This window comes from Stegodyphus dumicola, chromosome 12 (assembly GCF_044657685.1).
Source record: "Stegodyphus dumicola isolate Sdum_Otavi_A_Nest chromosome 12, ASM4465768v1".
Taxonomy (NCBI): domain Eukaryota; kingdom Metazoa; phylum Arthropoda; class Arachnida; order Araneae; family Eresidae; genus Stegodyphus; species Stegodyphus dumicola.
In genome coordinates, this window is record NC_140779.1 from 25,806,262 (window position 1) to 25,827,395 (window position 21,134).

The 21,134-nt window shown below is 34.3% G+C and overlaps 1 protein-coding gene across 1 annotated transcript in view; it reads right to left on the reverse strand.

Annotated features, from left to right (window-relative positions):
* Positions 1 to 20,479, reverse strand: part of LOC118205792 (uncharacterized) — a 48,293-nt gene extending 27,814 nt beyond the window's left edge. The window contains exon 1 of the mRNA XM_035378073.2: positions 20,244 to 20,479. Coding sequence (XP_035233964.2) covers positions 20,244 to 20,328 — 85 coding nt within the window. The 5' untranslated portion in view covers positions 20,329 to 20,479. The remainder of the gene's footprint in view (positions 1 to 20,243) is intronic.
* Between the last annotated feature and the right edge of the window lie 655 nt (positions 20,480 to 21,134).

Below are 21,134 nucleotides of genomic sequence, written 5' to 3' on the forward strand. Positions count from 1 at the left end.
TAGTTCTGAAAATCTGCAATTGTTTATTTTGTTTAATATGTGAAACAGTGCAAAGACGTTTCTAACTTTTTTTTTAATTCAATTTATTATTATTATTTTTAAAAGGCTGAAAATTATAATCGCCAAAATTTCGGTCAAATCACTTCTTGTCCTCAATGCCGAAAAATATATCAATATAAATAATTTTCTCCTGTGAGAATAATATATCTTTTACATCATGTCTAATACTCATTAAAGTAAAACATATCTCTCAAAAATTGATATAATCACAGATGCAGGTAGCATAAAAACAACATTTTTATGGAATGGCAAGAAGACAAGTTAATTAATTACTACATCAAAACAGAAGAGAAACACGCCAAAGTGAACATAAAATTAGTAAAGCAACTTATGTTAGGTAAGATCTCAAGCGATTTCGAGGGCAAATAGATACAGATCCCTTTTCACCAGGAGCAAATCTGCAAGATTGCGGGCGCAACGGTCGTTATTTATACCCTACGGCAGTAAAGCGAACGACAAGGTAGCGCCATCTGTCGGAAAAAATAGCAACGAAATTGAAAAATTAATTTAATGGAATTTTAAAAGCATTAGGAAGGACTGGGTCGGACTTAAAAGTCATTAACTAAACATGATACATCTTTGTGAATGTAAAAAGTTACAAGAAAATCCAGTTCGCCAGATGAAGCTTTTGAATAATTTTTGCAGACAATGATTAGCTACCGAAAACTTGTTAATTTTGCCTTTTCGGGCGTAAGATTCGTGCTCCTTGATACGAAACTTAAACGCTGTTTTAGTTTGGCCGATATATCTCAAACCAAACTGACACGATATTACGTAAATTCCTTAAGAATTAAAATCGGAAATGGACTCTTTAAGAATCGAATCATTATTAATAGGCGAGAAAATTACTTCGAAACTGAACTTTTGGAGGACCTGTGCAATTTTATAACTCACAGAAAGATTAAATGGAAGCACCACAAGATTATTAATGTTATTTCTATTAGCGGAATGTCTTCTTTGGTGGTAAGTTGAACATTTTTTAAAGGCTGCACCAATGATAACGGGAGGAAAACTTCGGTCACTGGTAACTGATCTCAAATGGCAACTACAGCTGTTTGCCCTAGAAATCGATTGACTTAATCTACGCCAAACAAAAGATTGTTGCTTTACTAATTTTGCAATTGCTACATATATAGTTTAAGTTCGAACCGAAGTACAAAAATTTTCCCTTTTCCAAATATATCATTGATTGAGATTTTTAAAACAGCATCCAATTTTGGACTCTTACTTTAATTACCATAAGCTTACTCAAGCACTTATTTACTAAAATCAGTTTACGAAAATAAAATAAGTTTCCTTTTGCTATTCACCCTATTTTGCTTTATTATTGTAAACTATTTCAAACAAATTGAACTTTATTTTGATTTCCAATATGTAACAACGTAAGACAGCTGAAATATGAAGTTCGTTGGCCACTGGATTTCGACGAGTGACTGGGTTGATTGCATGGTTTTTCGTGTGTAACATGATTATAAGCTTTTTTCAGGAGGTCTTATGAGAAGACGATCACCTTTTAAGGCTAGAAGCTGGGTTTTTTTTAGTTGCACCAATAATTTAATTTTATCTAAACAGTTGCTTTACTTTGTAATTTCTAGAGGTAGGCAATACGAGTGATGCAAACAGGGCTTTGGTCAACTGTTTCTGTTTAACAATCATTTCCAAATAACGGTCCTGAGCGTCTACTATGGCGCGTTTCTACCTTGACTTGGTTGACTGCATGCATCACTATTGCCTTCAAACCGTTTCCAGAATTAGTGGCATACCGCTTTTGGCTACTTTTAGGGTTTAGACCTACTTTGGTATATATCTTTGCTTAGTTGGCAATGAGCTTGCGGACGAACTTGCCAGCAACTGGCAGTAACTTGGCGGAACATTCCTTGCCAAGTTCTTATCTTAAAAGGATCACTTATAAGCACTTAATGAATCATTGGCAATCCAGATGGAATATTGCAACAACGGGAAGACGGACTTTCCTTTTTTTGTACCCATGTCTCTACTAAGATGCTTACATATTCTTCTGCATTGACAACCTTTCTTTCAGGCCATGGACCTTTCATAACATATCTTCATCGATTTGGTATTACAGAACTGGACACTTGTGAATGTGGTCAGCAAGGAACTCCGGATCATTATGCCTTTTCCTGTTGTCTTACGAAACCTTTTCACTTGACCAAGCCATCTGATCAATACTGGGAACAATGGACTTCACACCTATTAAAAACTAAGGGAGCTCTTACTAAACTGACTAAAATATTACAATTCTGTAAAGAAAGATATTCATGATCATCAACTAGTTAAGTACTCACACAATAGCGACATTCGTACTCATCAAATAGCTAAGTAATCATATAATTTTTTTAAAAATTTTTATACATTTATTTATTTATTTTTTATTTATATTTACGTTTATTTATTCATTTTATTTATATTACTTTTCTGTATTTATTTCAGTTTTTATTTATTTTTATTTTTTCCCTTAATTTATTTTATTTTTTTATTATATTAAGTATTTGTAAAATTTATTCAGCAACTTTCTTTTTATTATAACTTTTTATTATTTCCTGAAACTGTACGAAAAGTGCTGCGAAAGGCAGATTATCATGGACGCAAACCTAGGTCTAAGCCATACATTTCCGAGACAAATAGAAAGAAAAGAATTGCTTTTGCCAAAACATATTTAAACTCTTCGCAGGACTTCTGGAACAATGTAATTTGGTCAGATGAAAGTAAATTTATAATATTTAAAGTTAATGGCCACCCTGTTGTATCGAGAAAACCAGGAACAGAACTGAATCTGAGAAATTTAAATCCAACTGTCAAACATGGAGCTGGCGGTGTGATGATATGGGGGTGTATGTCGTCGAAAGAAGTTGGAAATTTTCACATTGTTGATAAAGTCATGAATAAGTATGTTTATCTGGATATTCTGGAGAAAAATCTACGAGACAGTGCCCGAAATTTAAACCTTTCTAATACCTTTATTTTCCAACAAGACAACGACCCGAAACATATAGCTAAAATTGTGAAAGAATATCTCCTCTATCACACTCCAAGACAGTTGCGTACTCCTCCACAGTGACCAGACCTCAATCCAATCGAACATTTGTGGGCAAAATTGGAGAAACGAATTCGAAAACACAATATTACGTCGCGAAATGAGCTAATTAATAAATTGCAGGAAGAATGGGCGAAATTTACGTCGGATGACATTGAAAAATGCCCAGACGTCTGCAAGCTGTTTTAAAGAATAAAGGATTTCCTACAAAGTATTTAAGTAATGTAAAAAACTTATATTTTGCTTTTTTTTAAAGTGTACGCAGACTTATTGGAGGGAATTTCTGAGTTTTTTTGACAAAATATACTTTTGAAAAAATTTAAAAAGTATTACACTGATATTATTTACTTTTTATTTAAGCTTACAATTTTAGCTAATAAAAGAAAAAAATACAATGATTAAAATACATTTTTCTATGCTTTAAGTGTTTTTTTAATTTAAAATTTAGTCTGTACGCAGACTTTAGTGGTAATTGTATGTTTCGGGTTGAGATATCGGAAAAGAACCTAATGGACACCTAGGTAGTGAATGAAGAACCATACATTTTAAAATTTATATTTAATCATGGTTGGCAACGTTCGTTTTCACCCAATGTTTCTTCAAAATTTTGCCAACAGTGTACACGAAGATGCGCATTCTTTTAATCAACACGAACAAAATTAATAAGACTTGAAAAAATATTAAAGTATTGATAAATGACCCAGAAATGAGTTCTGAAAATTACATTTTTAAAAGAAGGTGCTTTAAACTGCAAGTTCATGCAGGGAAAATTTTTTAAATACATTTAACGGAATAATACACAGGTTATGGATTAAATATATTAATGCAGATAAGGTATACAGAAGGAAAAATTGGTATCATAATAAATGTTTCATAATTAAATATACAGAGTTCCATAAAAGTATCAGAGTGAGAACTGTAAAATAGCAACTTTTAAAAAAATTCATACTTCTGCCAAATTTTCTTATATAATTTGCCTTTGGCGATCCAAGACTTTATATTTATTAATTTTTCTGGGTTATCTGCTTAGGTTTGATGAACTCGATATAAGGGCTATCTGCCTAAGGAAATGAATGACTTCATCTCCTTAGGCAGATAGCCTAAGATTAAAGGCAGATAGCCTGAGATTAAAGGACTTTTAAAGGAAAACCGTCTCTTATTCCTCTTAACACATGGAAAAAACCAACCATGTAGCCGGTCCGTTCGCTTGGGTTCTAGCTCAGATTGAACAACTAGTTTTCAGCGCTCTTTAACACCCGGCCACTAGTGAAGATATCAATTGTCTACATAAATGTAATAGTTAATTTTAATTGGTACTGTTCTTTTAAATGTGTAGCATCTGGAAGTTGGCAGACCTTCCCTATTGTAGAAACGGGAGTGTTAATCTTTCGTAATTCTAGTTTTCATTATCACGAATTGATAGCTGTTGGAACGAAATTTGAGTACAGTATCAAGAGTTGGGAATACAACGCCCTATTTTGAGCTAAATATTTAGAACTCATTGTTGTAATAATAAAAATTTTCCACATACTCTTCTAGAATTAAACCATTCTTTTAATGTAGACAATTTCCACGTTGCGTACATTCATTTAATTGCGTAAAAATTTGTTTTAATGTTCTTCATATGTACTAGTTTGAGAATGGTAAAACATAAAACCCTCTTTAAGGTATTCATTTTGCATTACGTAACCTTCTTTTGGGTTAGCTGAAATTTTGACTGCTTTCTTTTATTTTTAATTAATTGCTTTTTTTTAATATATTTTTATATCGAATTTAAATGGCGTAACACTCGGAGACAACCATTGATGGATAACAATGAGAGATTTCCTCTTAACAATTTCGAATTAATCTTGAATTTTTAGCATTTGATCAGTGTGTTAGCTCAGACGAGTTTTAAATAACATCCAATGAGTATATAATATCAAAGGGTACTTCTGTTACCAGGACCAGGTTCAGAAATGTATGCATATATGCATGTATGTATGGATGGATGTATTCATGTATGTATGTGTGACTACATATATGTGTGTACGCACACACATATGTACATGCATAAAATATACACATGCATACATATCTACATTTCTGATGAACACAGAATCGAATCCAGATTAAATTAAAAATATTTTTTTGGTCTTACCGCTTAGGCACTAGAATTTTTAGAGAATATACATTTATAGAAGCATGTTACTTCGAAAACTATTTGGTACATATACATTATCGCAACCGACTTGGCCCAGTTTGACGAATTTCACAGAAGGGAAAAAAATTACTTTTATTGCAAAAAATTACGTATTACATTCAGACGTATGCTACGTTTCAACTATACATTTATTTCCAAAAGACAATCAGTAAACATAGTTACAAACGGGTATTTGTTTCTGTTTTGGGGGAAATTTAGTAGCAATCGTTTTGAGAAAGAATTCGAAGCTGTGTTCCTTTAGCAATTTTGTGGTAAAATATTTCATCTCTCTATATCAAACGAAAATCCTACAAGCTCAAATTTAAAATAGAATTTAATACAAAATAAATATAATCATAATTTTTCTGTAAAAGCCGTTGAAACTTGGAATTAAAAAAAAAAAAAAAGATACGGAAAATTCAGTCAGCAATTTTTTTCTGTTAAAGAAAAGACGCCAAGCTACGCGATTTTTCGCCAAAAGTGGAAAAGCTTTTCTTTAAACACGCTGGATTTGTTGTAACCTTGATTATACGTGTTAGTTATTATTATTCAGTAAGAACTCCTTTTTCCCCTCTATCAAGCATTTTCGAAAAAAAAAAAAAAAATTAAAATTTCGGACGAAGATATCGGTGATATTGCGAGTTGAAAATTTCGTGAAATTTGGTAAGTGAAAAATTAGATTTTTTATTATTATTTGAGTCGGGAAAAAAAAAGTATTTCGCGAGACTTATATTTTCTCGCGAAAATTAAAACCTAACGAAAATAATTGCTTTTACAGTATATCTCCTTAATAAAAAATAAAAGATTTTTAATGAAAAATTAAATATGAATAAATGATAATATAATAAATTTGAAAGAAAAATAAGAATAGAAAATTTTTTCTTGTATTTAGTAAATTTTTTTTTTTTTTTTTGGTTTGGCGCCGCCTCTTGTGGTCGACGTGATTTCGTGATTTTCCGTAAGTACCAAAAAGTGTTTAATACGAAAATGGCTACGTCGAAAACTGAATAACTCATGCTCAGGACTACCTGTTTTGAGCGTTGTTACTACAGTTTGGTGTATTCCGAAGCCTTGTGGATTTCTACTTTCCCAGAGGAAGATCTTTGTAAAATATAATTCTAATTGACATTTTTTTGGTTTATTTGGTTATGGCAGAGCTCTCAAAGACTTTCTGCCTAAGGAGAGGGAAGCTTTCGTGGACATCTTTTTAAGGGAAACTAGCTTGTACACACATTACACATTAGGAAAACCACGAAAGCGCCCAAGTAGTGAGTCTGTTTGTTGGTATTCGAACCCGTGACCGAGCTACCGGTGTTCAGAGACCTTATCGCTCGGTCGCTGGTGGGCTCAATTCTAAAGAATGCTTTCATTTTTTTTGGGGGGGGGGCAGATATTCGGGTTTACTAGGTTATGACAAGCAGGTTAAGGCTATTGGTTTAAGGGGAAGAAATGCCTCCGTGGATATTTTTAAAGGAAATTAGAAAAAATGGAGAAAACGTCCAAAATTCTAATACTACCAACCTGTTCGTGGAATTCGAATCCAGATCAAATTAAAAATATTTACCGATCCGACGGTTTAAGATACTGGAATTTTTAGGAATATGCATTTAGTTTGCTGAATTTTTAATTCTTTCAGATCGCAATATATACAATTTTTCTGAATTACATATACCGAAACAAGACAGGAGGATGTCAATGAAATGCAGAAAATTAAATTTAAAGAAAATAATTAGAATTGTGCAAAGTAATTATAAACATCAGTTTTCTAGTGAACGGAACAAATATTTTTCATTAATTAGACATTACTCAGCATTCATTACACATCAAAGAATGTCTCATTATTCTCATTAGAGACAATACATTCGAGACGTTCAGTTATCAGAGCAGAAGCATTTCTTTGCGAGGAGAAGAATGAATGAGTATTTCTTAAAGTTAATGGAAGTTAACTTGGCAACTGCAGGTTATTTACGGAAACTAAGCTTTGAATTTAATTAAGATTAAAAATTTTAATATGCTTATTTCATTTCTTAAATTCGAAAACTCGGGGTTCTATTTTTTTTTTTTTTCTTTTTTAAAGGGTACTTTCGTAGTATCCCTTCGACAGGCCAAATAGCGCGATTTAGCAACAATTATGGATGGACCATAATTGTTGCTTCCTATAAAATTCCGTAGTAATGATTGGCGAACATTGCTGAAATTTTCGCTAACAGTCGACGAGATACTACGTAAATACCTAAAAAGGTATAAATTCTCCAAAAGAATAAAAGGCTTCAGCTGCTGTAATGTGAAGCTCAACTGGCCGAATGCACGGTCTAAAAACAGCCGAAAAGCCACATTTTTTTAAAGCAAAATGAAATATTTTATTAACAAAATATTTGACCTTGATTTTAAATTTTTTTTCACTAAATACTTAACCAAAACATAAGCAAACAACTTAACCTAAATGTTAAATTTTCAGATTGACATTACTTTCAGCTAATTCTAACATGTTTAATTACTCATTAAATGGCTTACTTTAATTTAAATTAAAAATAAACAAATTATGAAAACTTTCCAGGAGGAACAACTTGAGAATAAATAACGACAATTTAGTCTCTTTTTCTTATTTATTAAATTTTTCTCCTACACATAAATTGAAATATTTATGTTTATATATAAATAATTGTAAACTTCGCATGTAAATACAAATTGTTTTGTATAATGTCTTTGCGCTGCAGAAAAATTACTGGAAATTAGCTTCATCATGGGTTGTAGATGCTCATCGGTCAGAGGGGATTCACCGTTAAAAATTAATAAGAAATGAATTTTCAACTAAAAAGCTGTTTACAAATAAATATATTCGCAAACGAAGCGAATTCTTATTGTAAATACTGAGAGTATTTATTTTCTAAATACTCTCACCCCACCTCCCCTCAAAAATCATCGTCAAATTTTTGAATAAAATTTTTATCACGCTGTAAATTAATTAGCTCAATTTATAGATTTTATGGTACGTTATTCATGTTGGTTTTCAATGATAATGAAAATAACCAAAGCTTGGACTTCAAGTAATTAAAATCTTGAGAAATCTTATTGTATTTGCAACAAATGCATAACTGAAATTTCTTTGCGGTCGTGTAAACTTCCTTCGGGCGCCAGCAGTTTGAGATCATTGGTTTAAACGATTATGGCAAAACACACAAGAAGTAATTTTTGAAAAAGGCATACCGTCGTGGAGTATTTTGAGAAACTTATTCATGCTACCTGTAAAGAACACACGAAAACCTAATGTTGGCAATCCCGCTTGCCTGAAATACAGAATAAACTGGATTGAACTACCAGTTCTCAACGGGTTTTAGTGTCAAACGGTAGCCACCTGGACTAATGCTCACTAAAAGGCTTCAGAACTTCAGTTTAAGTCAACTTTTTACGGAGAGGATTTGCAGCAAACTAAAGATAAACCTACTAGCTCGCTTTTGCTCAAAAATCGCAGCATTCAATGTATATTTGGTTGCAGCATTTTTTAGGGTAACCTGATTCATTTTTTGTACGGTAGTTAAGGTGACTGGGTTTCTGCCTTCATAGAAAAGGTAGCGTTGTTTGTTGGTAGTTTTATAATAATCTATATAACCATAACATCTATATAACCATTCAAACATCTATCTTTGGTGGTCGTGTGTGGTGCTTAATGCATGATATAATTAAAGAAAATAAGAGTAGACAATCTCCTATAACAAAAGAATATATTAAGTACTAAATTACAATTTAAATTACATTGCAGAGATCAACACAGAGCTCGGAACACAGTTCGTGCTAGCGTCGCGTACACTTGTCCGACGAGAAGTCTGAGTGAGTAATGACGTCGCTTTGCTGCTCCGATTAAGAACTGGATTTTACACGTGGCGCCATCTCATGAATAGAAGTTGAAGTATCTGTCGGAACGCCACAGTACTCCCCCCCCCAAGTACCATCGGTACGTTATAAGTACTTTGGGTTAAATTTAACCTTTCTTCCAGATCTGGTAGTTTTAGGTTGCTCTTTAACGGGATGTAAGCTTTCTTCCGGGAGTGATGTTGATGAGGAAGTTGTTGGATCTTGCATTAGAAATGCTGGTTTGAGACGATCGATTCCAATCACTGATTGTTTGCCATTGCAGATGATGGTGAAATGTTTCGGTGTTCGTTTGACAACTTTGAATGGACCATCATATGAAGGTGTTAAAGTTGGCTTAATTGCATCGTTGCGCACGAATACGTGCGAAGATGTCTCAAGCGCGGGATGTACAAAATAGCTTGGCTGGTTATGCGAAGATGCTGGGGTTGGCGAGATATTGCTCATGGTCTCACGTAAACGTTGAAGGAATGTTGGAGGGTCGAGAACTGGAGTAGATTCTTGGTGAAAGAATTCACCTGGCAGACGGAGGGTTGCACCATATAACATTTCAGCACAAGTGCTACCAATGTCTTCTTTGAATGCTGTGCGAAGACCAAGCAAGACTAGGGGTAAGGCTTCTGTCCAGTGTGTGCTACTGTGGCACTTCAGACCTTGTTTGAGATATCGGTGAAAGCGTTCCACCATCCCATTTCCAGATGGATGGTATGGTGTTGTGCGAATATGGCGAATGCCAAGAAGAGAGGTGAGGGATGCGAACAGGTGACATTGAAATTGTCGGCCTTGGTCAGTAGTGATGGTGGTAGGCATACCAAATCTTGAAAGCCACTGGGAGATGAATGCTCGAGCTACAGTTTCAGCGGATATATTTTCAATAGGAATGGCTTCAGGCCATCTTGTGTACCGATCAATACAAGTGAGGAGGTAAGTGTAACCATTTGAAGGAGGCAATGGGCCAACCAAGTCTAAGTGCACGTGATCAAAGCGTCTTGCTGGAAGGTTAAATTGTTGAATGGGGCTGTGAGTGTGACGGGATACTTTACACCGTTGACATCTAATACATGAACGAGTCCATTCTGTGATGTCTTGATTCATTGCTGGCCAGACAAATCTGTCTGCGATCAGCTTTTTGGTGGCACGGATTCCAGGATGTGCCAAATTGTGCAAGGCATTAAACACTTCACGTCTAAAATTGACTGGAATATAGGGACGTATTCTATTGTTCTTTATGTCACAGTAAATTTTAAGCGTTGGATCAATGTGCAGCGGTTGTAACTGAAGGGAGGTTTGTGGATTTGAGATTAGGTTCTTGAGTTCCTCATCATGCAATTGAGCTTTTGCAATTTCAGAGAAATCTGGGGTAGTGAGGTTGATATTGTTTACCCGAGACAAGGCATCAGCGACACAATTATCAGTACCAGAGACATATCTGATATCTGTACTAAACTGGGCGATGAAATCCAGATGTCGAAGCTGACGAGGAGAACATGAGTCAGTTTTTCCTAAAAGCGAAGGTTAATGGTCGATGATCGGTGAAAATGATGAAGTCGTGTCCTTCCAAGTTGTGCCGGAAGTATTTAACAGCACAGTACACAGCAAGTAGCTCTCTGTCATATGTGCTGTATTTCCTTTCTGCAGTAGTGAGTTTTCTGGAAAAGAATGCCATTGGGGAAAGTCCTTTAGTGGTATGGGCTTGAAGCACTGCTCCTATGGCCGTGTCAGATGCATCTACCATTATAGAGAGCTGATCACTAGGTGAGTGATAAGAAAGTGTGGCTGCATTTGCCAGATCGTGTTTGCATTGCACGAATGCTGCAGATGCAGATTCAGTCCAAGGGACAGCTCGTTTATCATTTTTGTTGCTATTCTTCAGAAACTCATGTAGGCAGGCTTGTGTTTTTGCGCCATTTGGCAGAAAGCGTCGGTAGAAATTTAACATTGCTAGAAAACGCTTCAGTTCAGAGATGGTTTTGGGCTGAGGTAGGTCGTTAATTGCTTTGACTCTTTCCAGTAAAGGTTTGACTCCGTTCTGGGTGATAAGACATCCAAGAAAGGAAACTGAGGGTTGACCAAGTACACATTTGGATGGATTTAGTTTTAATCCATGATCTTTAAGGTGAGTGAAAATCTGACGCAGATGTTGAAAATGTTCTTCCGCATCTGTGGATGCAACCAGGATATCATCAAAATATGGGATGCAGAAATCGAGACCAGACAGTACTTGGTGTATGAAACGCTGAAATGTTTGGCCAGCATTGCGAAGGCCAAATGGCATATATAAGTACTCAAAGAGACCAAATGGTGTAGTCACTGCGGTCTTAGGCACATCTTCAGCATGCACTGGGATCTGATGATATGCTCTGGCAAGATCGAGGGTAGAAAATATGTTTGTTTCATGAAAAAGATGGGTACAGTCTTGGATATGTGGGACTGGATATCTGTCAGGGACTGTGATGGCATTAAGTCGACGATAATCTCCACACGGCCGCCAGTCACCATTAGACTTTTTAACCATGTGAAGTGGACTGGTCCATGGACTTTTAGATGGGCGAATGGTTCCCTGTGCTAGCATGAATTCAAATTCTTTGCGAGCAGCTTTTAGGATCTCTGGAGAAAGACGACGAGGCTTGGAAAATACAGGTGGGCCATGTGTTTCAATGTGATGATACACTTCTGGCTGATGAGTATGCTGCCCTGATTTGGATGGGTTTAAAATGTCAGGGAATTCTGCTAATAACCGATGAAACCGTGTGCTGCCCTATAAAACACTTATGTTGGTAGGTACGTTTTATATGTGAGAAGCTTGGCCCTGTGATGTCAGCTGAGTTGTAGCATCAATTAAGCAATTATTCTTGACATCCACTAGAAGGTGGAAATGTGTCAAGAAGTCGACACCAATAATTGCTTGAGTTACATCCGCAATAATAAAAGGCCAGTTGAAAGTCCGGCGCAAGTTTAAATCAAGTGTCAATAGTTTGGTGCCGTAGGTTGCAATTTGTGTACCATTGGCTGCATACAGTACAAGTTTATTAAGTTGGTGAGCATTTGTTTTAGTTCTTGGGAGCACTGATATGTCAGCTCCAGTATCTACTAGAAAACATAACTGAGTTGAACGATCAGCCAGTACTATTCTGTCGATGTGACGGACATTCTGTTGGCCAGCAGAAGACCGCCCATTTAGTTTCCCGCTTGTTCAAAAGTGCATGGAGGGGCACACTTGCGAGCTTGCGCGCCAAAATTCATATGATAAAAACATATGCCACTTGTGGGATCTTTGTACTGCGTTCGAGTATTGTGACGAGATCGATTCCTGCTTCGAGCACGAAATTTATTACGTGGGCCCTGATTTGATCGATTGTATCTCCGTGAAGCATTGAAGACTTGTAGAGAGTTCAGATACTTTTTTGGTCAATTCAGCCACTTGTTGTTCGAGGGATGAACTGGAAGGTGCAGCATTAGCAGCACTGACATAAGCTGGAGTAACAAGTTCATTAATTTTGTCAGCCATTGCTGCTAAACAGGTTAGATCTTCATTGGAAGCAGCAAGAATTATTTGTATGTTATTAGGGAGACGCGAAAGCCATAGTGACTTCAACAAGTCGTCACTAAAATGGCTTCCTGCCAGATCACGCATTCGTGACAGCAAGTATGAAGGTCGCTGATCTCCAATATCAAGTCCTTGTAGTAAAGTACGTATTTTTGAAGATTCACTTTCTGAATAGATTTCAATGAGCCGCTGTTTCAGTTTGGAGTATTTATCACAATCAGGTGGTTTGAGAATTAAGTCATGCACTGAATTCAGAATATCAGACTCAATTGCTGCAACTACGTGGTTGAATTTTGTAGAATCCTCACTAATGCGAGCGATAGAAAATTGTGCTTCGATCTGAGCGAACCACAATGAAGGATTATTTTTCCAGAAAGGCGGTGGCTTCACCGCAACGCGTGTGATTTGTGGCTCTGGTGGAATATCGTCGGGCATACTGATAGATAATTTTCACTTTAAATAATAAACACTTAACAGCACAAATATTGTAGCATGAAGATACACTATTGATATTTTGCCATAACAATAAATATTTTAACCATGCATAAAAAATTTACGTAATGATACACACACAAATAATACAGGGTCAGCAATTACACACACAAATAATATTTTACCGAAATGCATTTGAAAAGAAACCCTTATTTGAGAAAAAAAAATGATGCGTTCATTTTGTATTGCGCACACACAAAATCACCACTTCACACTGCTAAGGCACTTTCGAAGGAAAAAAGGAAATCACTCCTGTAGCACATGGGAAAACAATTCACTACTTTCGAACATTGAGAAAAGAATTTTGCCGTAGCACGTTGCACAAAAGTTACTGATGTGGCACATTTAGCGAAAATCACTGTTGTAGCACATTTGTCGTTGAATGATCGAAGAATTATTGCACGACTGGCGAAGTCAGCGGAACGAAACAGATCACATTGATGATTTGCTAAAGCTCCTTGCGATGATATGCACGACTTTGAAAAAACACAAGCAATATATATCAATTCATCTAGAAATAATTGAAGGGGTACGTTGTAGCATACGTTTAATGTCCATATTCGTTGTTATTTTTAGTCAGTTCTTTAAAATGCCTTGGATGCACGTGGCTTAGGGTCGTTGAAAATCCATTGTCAGTAGCGTGCTCAGTCAAAAGGTCACCACTTTTGGTGGTCGTGTGTGCTTAATGCATGATATAATTAAAGAAAATAAGAGTAGACAATCTCCTATAACAAAAGAATATATTAAATACTAAATTACAATTTAAATTACATTGCAGAGATCAACACAGAGCTCGGAACACAGTTCGTGCTAGCGTCGCGTACACTTGTCCGACGAGAAGTCTGAGTGAGTAATGACGTCGGTTTGCTGCTCCGATTAAGAACTGGATTTTACACGTGGCGCCATCTCATGAATAGAAGTTGAAGTATCTGTCGGAACGCCACATATCTATATAACCATAACGTCTATATAACCATTCAAACGTTTAAACCAAAATAATATATATATTATTTTGGTTTAAATGTTTGAAATGCCCGTATAGTTAAAGCCGCTCAACATTCGTAGTTTGACGCAGGGTCGAATCCTGGCGAACAGGCTGACTACATGTGCTTTTTCGTGTTCTTCCCCCCACATGTAACTTGAATACAAACGAGTTTCACTTAAAACGTTCTTCACGAAAGCATCCTTTTCTATGCATAGCCCTCGCGTGCTTGGCCTAAATTAAAATTCTTCAGTCTAAGAAGAAAATAAAAAATGACAAACACTTCAAAGATTTTTTTTTAATGATAATTTTTTTACACAAATTTTCATATAGCCATCAAATTTAAATTTCTGACTAACGTTAGAACTATATTTGATATTGTGGACTATAACAGGTATTGAGAAGATAAACATTCCGAGAGAATGTAAGAAAACTGAAAGACATGAACTCAAATGCAAGCAATTTTATACAGATAATGTTCTTTCAATTCCAAATCCTCGGAACATATTCAAATATGCTCATTGTTTAGTTATCTATTTCCTTCAAAAAGCTTCTATTTATGTGTAAAACAATCATGTAAACATGCAATTAAAACGTTAGGAAATCCGAAATCGAATTTTAAAGAATTCTTCGATTTTAAATAAAATAAAATTAAGCAACCTCTTGTGAAATAATTAATATTTCAGCATCTCAAAATTTTTTGTATGCAAGACTTTTAGGGGAAAGTACAGAATTACCCACTGCTAGGCGCGTTTTTACGAACTGCACATACTTGGTATCCACATCGACATATTTTCACTTAAAAAACATCCCAGAATTGCACAAAAATGGCATTGCGCACGCCATTGACTTTATCCATGTACACATCGACCTATTTTCACTTAAAAAGTCAAAGAAAATTGACAAAAATCCAATTCTTCTCACTTGTAAAAAGCGCCAAACAAATAAGTGGGCGATTCTGCACTTTAGCCGACTTTTTCAGCAAATTTATTAGCAATATTAAATTGTTAAAATGCTAATAATATGAGCCGAGACGTTGAGAAGGGAAATTTTTCATTGCTGAGCGAAACAAACACTGAACTTGCAAAAATTCCTTTAACGAGGAAGAAAGAACTATATACCTAAATTTGATTTATTATCAACACAATAAAGTTATTAGCCTATTTACCTTACAAAATAGTTAAATTCAATATTATATGTAAAAATATTTGATTGATAGATGGAAATACGATTATACTACCTTTCTTTGGTACTTACGGAAAATCCTGTCGACCGCAAGTGAGGACGCCAATCGCGACAAACCAAAAAAACCCATTTAGTAAATACAAGAAAAACGTTCTATTCTTAATTTTCTTTCAAATTTCTTATACAATTATTTTATTAATTTCTTATTTATTGTATTATCATTTATTTATATTTAATTTTTCGTTAAAAATTTCCATTAATTTATATTAAGGAGATATACTGTAAAAGCAGTTATTTTCGATAGGTTTTAATTTAATCGCCGGTAAAATTCCATAACTTTGAAAATATTCGACAGCATGCTCTTCTGTAGTAGGCAGGTCCCAAATTTTAACCATTTTTTTTTTTTTTTTTTTTTTTTTCCCCGAAAATGCGTGATACAGGAAAAAAAAAAAAAAAAAAGGAGTCATTACTCAAGAATAATAACTAACACGTGTAATCAAGGTTACACCAAACCCAGCGGGATTGAAGAAGACTTTTCCAATTTTGGCGAAAAATCGTGTAGTTTGGCGTCTTTTCTTTAATAGGCAAAAATGGTCGACGGGATGTTCCGTAAGTACCATTTCTTTTATTTAAGTAATAAGTGCAAAGTTTTTAACTATAGTCTCATTTATTTAAAGCATCCAAATGTGTAAAAACTGTGAATGTGTGTAGAAAAAATTTACTCAGCTTATACAACTGTAGCAATTAATGCACTATAATAATTAACAATTGTGGTAATCAAAATACATGTATAAATTCTTAGAATTAATGTCACTAAAATAGGATGTTCTTTTGTTGTACCAATAAATAAAATATTACAAGAAACTTTTGCTAAAAGAATTAAATTCCCAGCTTTCAGAATTCATTTTTTAAAAAAAATTTCGTGTTTGAATTATCAGCTTTAATTATGATAACTTGGATCAATAGTTACAATTCAAAATAATCTCATTTGAGTGTGCCAAAAGGAATTTTAGCAATAAATTTACTGAATCCGTTGATAAGGAGTGTTACACTCCCACAATATTTCAGCACGTACGTTTCAATGTAATACCAAAAACTATCCTAGAAATAATTTTAAAATACTACAATATTTCATAAATACATCGATTTTTTGTAAGAAAAGAAATAATAATATTTCAGTATTACAAAGCGGGTTGGTTATTTTTTACTATATAACTGAAGTTTTCGCAAACACGATGGGTACTTTCGTATTATCGCAACCACTTTCAAAGAAGTGGCAAAACTCTAGCAACGCGCATAGCATTTCTTTAGATGACCACATACATTATAAACTGCAATTCTAAAAGTCACCGAATCACCTTTTTCTTCTGTAAAATGTCGCTGAACGGCACCAAGGTAGTTATGCTAATACGTAAGTACTACACGATGAACCCTAAGCGAGAAATGGCACAAGTTTTTACATGCAAGAACAAATATCGCATTCTTCATAAAAATATTGATTTATTCAAAAAATTTTATCAATAAAAATTTGTCAATTAAAATGTTATTACATATACATAAGAAATACGAAATATTCATCAAATTTTCGATAGCAAATTAAAAATCCTTTTGATGGTTATCTTAAATCTATGCAGCTCAACGATTAATTGGGTTTGAAAGAGCTACTATTAAACATAACAAAAATAAACAAGCACAACGACAACAAAAAGCTTTACTATAAAAAAATTTGTGGCTAAACTTTGGAATATGGTAACAGGTAGTTTGGCGACATTTTAGTAAGGCGATAAAGGTTACTAGCTAGGACTTTAGCAGTGTACATGGATAAAGTCAAGAGTGTGCGCAATGCTATTTTTGTGCAATTCTGGGATGTTTTTTTAAGTGAAAATAGGTCAACGTGTACATGGATACTGTGTATCTGCAATTCTTAAAAGCGCGGCAAGCAGTGGGCGATTCTGCACCTTCTCCCAATTTAGTCATGATTAAGCACTTTTGTTCCATAAAAGTTCTAGCATAAGCGTAATTCGGCTAGCAGATTTTTGGAAAAAATGTTGAGAAAAAAAAAAAAGCCTTTAACTTCGTGAAAACAAAATGGCGTCCAAAAAAAAAAAAAAAAAAAAAAAAAAAAAAAAAACCACAAGCAGGTTGCTGTAGCAGGATTGGTCGCCAAATTTTCGCCAAAAAATCGCCAACTTACCATAATCCGAAGATTACTAATTTGTTTATTCAAGGACAAATGATGCCTAACAAATACTGTGCATTACACTTATCCATTTTCTTCCCCAAAATGCACTCTGCTCCTTATGTATCCTTTTCCTGGAGGCTGGAACATATATGTCCCACGTATTCACTACGTTAAATAAAGCTAAACAATTAATTTAATTAAAAAAGATTTTGAATTTGCTATTTAATGCTCAGCAAAAAATAGCAGTCCCTACTGATTAAATAGTTGGCTAAATGGCATAGATACATAAAAAATTAATCCCTAATAGCTCAGGTGAAAACGATACACTAGAAAACTGGACCTGAATATGAAATTTGTCGCAGGAAGTTTGCGTAAGATAATAAATAATTCCTAAGGAATTACGGTACTTTTCCGTTTCGCCGGCGCAAATCTCGCCAAGCAGACTTTATTGGCGACAACATACAGTATACACATAAAAAATGTTAGTTCTAAGAATTATTTTAAAAAAAGAAGGCATAAACATTTTAATATCGCTTAAAATTTTATAAAAAGCCAATAAATAAAGACAATAAATTTGTGAAACGACATTAATTTAAGAATTTACTATGCTTTCATGGTTCAACATCCTGATTCGCCGGTTCATATCACGTGACCCCAAACGATCTCAACTCACGTAAGCTACTCTACAAAAATCTAATGCTCTCAGTAATTATCTACATTAATTTCAAGTTAAATCTTAATTTGGAACACAAGTTTAAATGCAAGAAATATTTCAATTCGTACGAATAGCTTACTCAGAAATTATGTAAAACTGCAGTGCTTTACTTCGCTAATGCATTCTCATTAGAACTGATGAATTTTAACCATTGACTCTACCTTTTCTATATTTTCGGCTTCGGGTAAGCGCTGTGATTGCATCCTAATTGACTTAATTACCGAAAATGGCCTTAGACATAAAACTGAACTATCTGATAAAAATTCTATGTATTCTATATGCCAGTATTGAAAGAAACAATCAATCTGATAAGAAAAAGCTGCGACTTGTTTTGAAAATGATGCGTAGAAGATTACCAGCGAGAATATTCCGTTTGGCATCGGTTGTACCATTATTGGCGACTTTATCGCTTGCGCCGGCAAAACGGAAAAGTACCGGAATTACATTCTAAAATTTTCTTTATAAAAATTTAATTCAATTACATTTAAAAGAAAATATATTCGGTAAAAGTTTACAATTGGGTGCCCCTTGTTTATTGGCGATTCTTTTTTGACGCCAAGATCGGCGCCAGGAAGTCACAATTTCAAGATTGCCGCTACACAAAACCAAAATAAGAAGTCGAAGAATTGCATAAGATCTGTGTCCATATACACATCGATCTGTTTTTACTTAAAAAAAACATCCTAGAATTGCACAAACTAGGCATTGCGCACTGCCTTAAATATGTCCATGTACACATCAATCTATTTTCATTTAAATAAAATCGGGAAGCCAAAGGAAAGTTAAAACTATCGTGGTAACCAGAAGTGAGGTTTTATCGGCACAATTTTTTTTTAAATGTCGCCAATAGAAGGGGCACCCAATTCTACACTACAGCCATATATTCTTATTTTTTTTCAAAGGGAACTATAAGTTATTCGTAATAGAGGAAAACAATCAGCCAGAGGACCGTAATTGTAATGCGATCATAGTGGACGTAGAAATTGATGCATAAAACTTCGGTTGTTATTTGCTGTATTAGTGATTTATTTAACATCACACAGTGATTCATTTAATATTATGCAGAAAAGATATTATTTCTTTTAAAAGGAACTGTAAGTTATTAGAAATAGAGGAAAAAAAATTAGGCAAAAAGACCGCAATGTTTACTATGACGATCATAGTAGATGTAAAAATTAATGCATAAAACTTCAGTTAATATTATTATATTTGGTATATTAGTGAATTGCATAAAACTTCAGTTAATATTATTATTTTTGGTATATTAGTGAATTATTTAATATCGCAGTGATTTATTTAATATAACAGCGTTTTATTTAATATCATACAGTGATTTATTTAATATCATAGTGATTTATTTAATATTAAGCAGAAAGTATAATCTTATTTCTTGAAGGGAAAATTATAAGTTATTCGAAATAGGGGGAAAAATCTATCCAAAGGACCATAATGTTTATAATGGCCACCATAGTGGACGTAGAAATCAATATATAAAACTTAGTGCCATAGTAGGCCACCATAGTGGACGTAGAAATCAATATATAAACCATAAGTTATTATTATTATATTAGTGATTTATTTAATATTATGCAAGAAATATATTCTTATTTTTTTAAGGGGAATTGTAAGTTATTCGAAATAGGAGAAAAAAATCAGCAAATGATCGTAATGTTTATGATGGCGATCATAGTAGACGTAGAAATTAATATATAAAAACTTCGGTTATTATTATTAATCTGTTATCCGAACTGGATTCAGAAATGTATGGGCGTGTGTATGTATGTACGTGCATATATGTGTATATGCATACACACACATTCATGCTTACTTATATACATGCATACATGAACACATTCATCCATCCATACATTTCTGGATTCGGTCCTGATAACACAAGAGTACATTATTTTTTACTATAACTTATTTCATGAGTAACTTATTTCATATCGCAATAACCTTAAAAATAAACTTACGTAAATAAGAATCTCCGAGTGAGCCGCAATTAGAGAGTGGCATCCAAACCATCAAAATTAAGTAAACAGCTACAAGTACTTTCATCTTGCTTCTTATCCAAGCAAATTCACCACAAAGAACTCTGCAACACGGTGATAACGCCGTGTCCGATTAAAATATATTTATGACGGACCTCATTTCAGTCAGTAAAAGTAGAAGTGTCGATTCCACAAAAGGCGGATATCGCTTGGAAAAGTGAACTAAAACTTAGGCGATGGCGTGCGCACCTGCTCGAATTGTGAATTCCATTGCGTCACCAACAGCTGGCATTGCGTAACGTGTTGTGGTATTAGATTTCATGGTTATGGGTGAAGATCATGGAATACTCGTAACTAATGAAACTTCATGGCTCGGAGAATTATTTAAGCTATACCAAAGAGTTTAACAAGAACAAATAATCTAGACTTGATTAATTTCTGCATTTCTGGAATGTGACGATTATGCCTAAAATGATTAGCAATTCTTTCAAATCAGTTTTCCGTTACAAATTCATTCGAGCAAGTTATTCAATAAAAGCGAAAAAAAAAAAAAAAACAAAGGAAGCTACAATACTCCCTTTAATTTTACGGAATAAAATTTGTAATTGATTGCGTCATATGAAAACCGTAAATTAATAAAAAGCAATCGCGTAGAAATGTATGGCTAATCTTTTAAATATGGTAATAGGTAGTTTGGCGACATTTTAGTAAGGCGATAAAGGTTACTAGCTAGGACTTCAGCAGTGTACATGGATAAAGTCAAGAGTGTGCACAATGCTATTTTTGTGCAATTCTGGGATGTTTTTTTAAGTGAAAATAGGTCGACGTGTACATGGATACCGTGTGTGTGCAATTCTTAAAAACGCGGCAAGC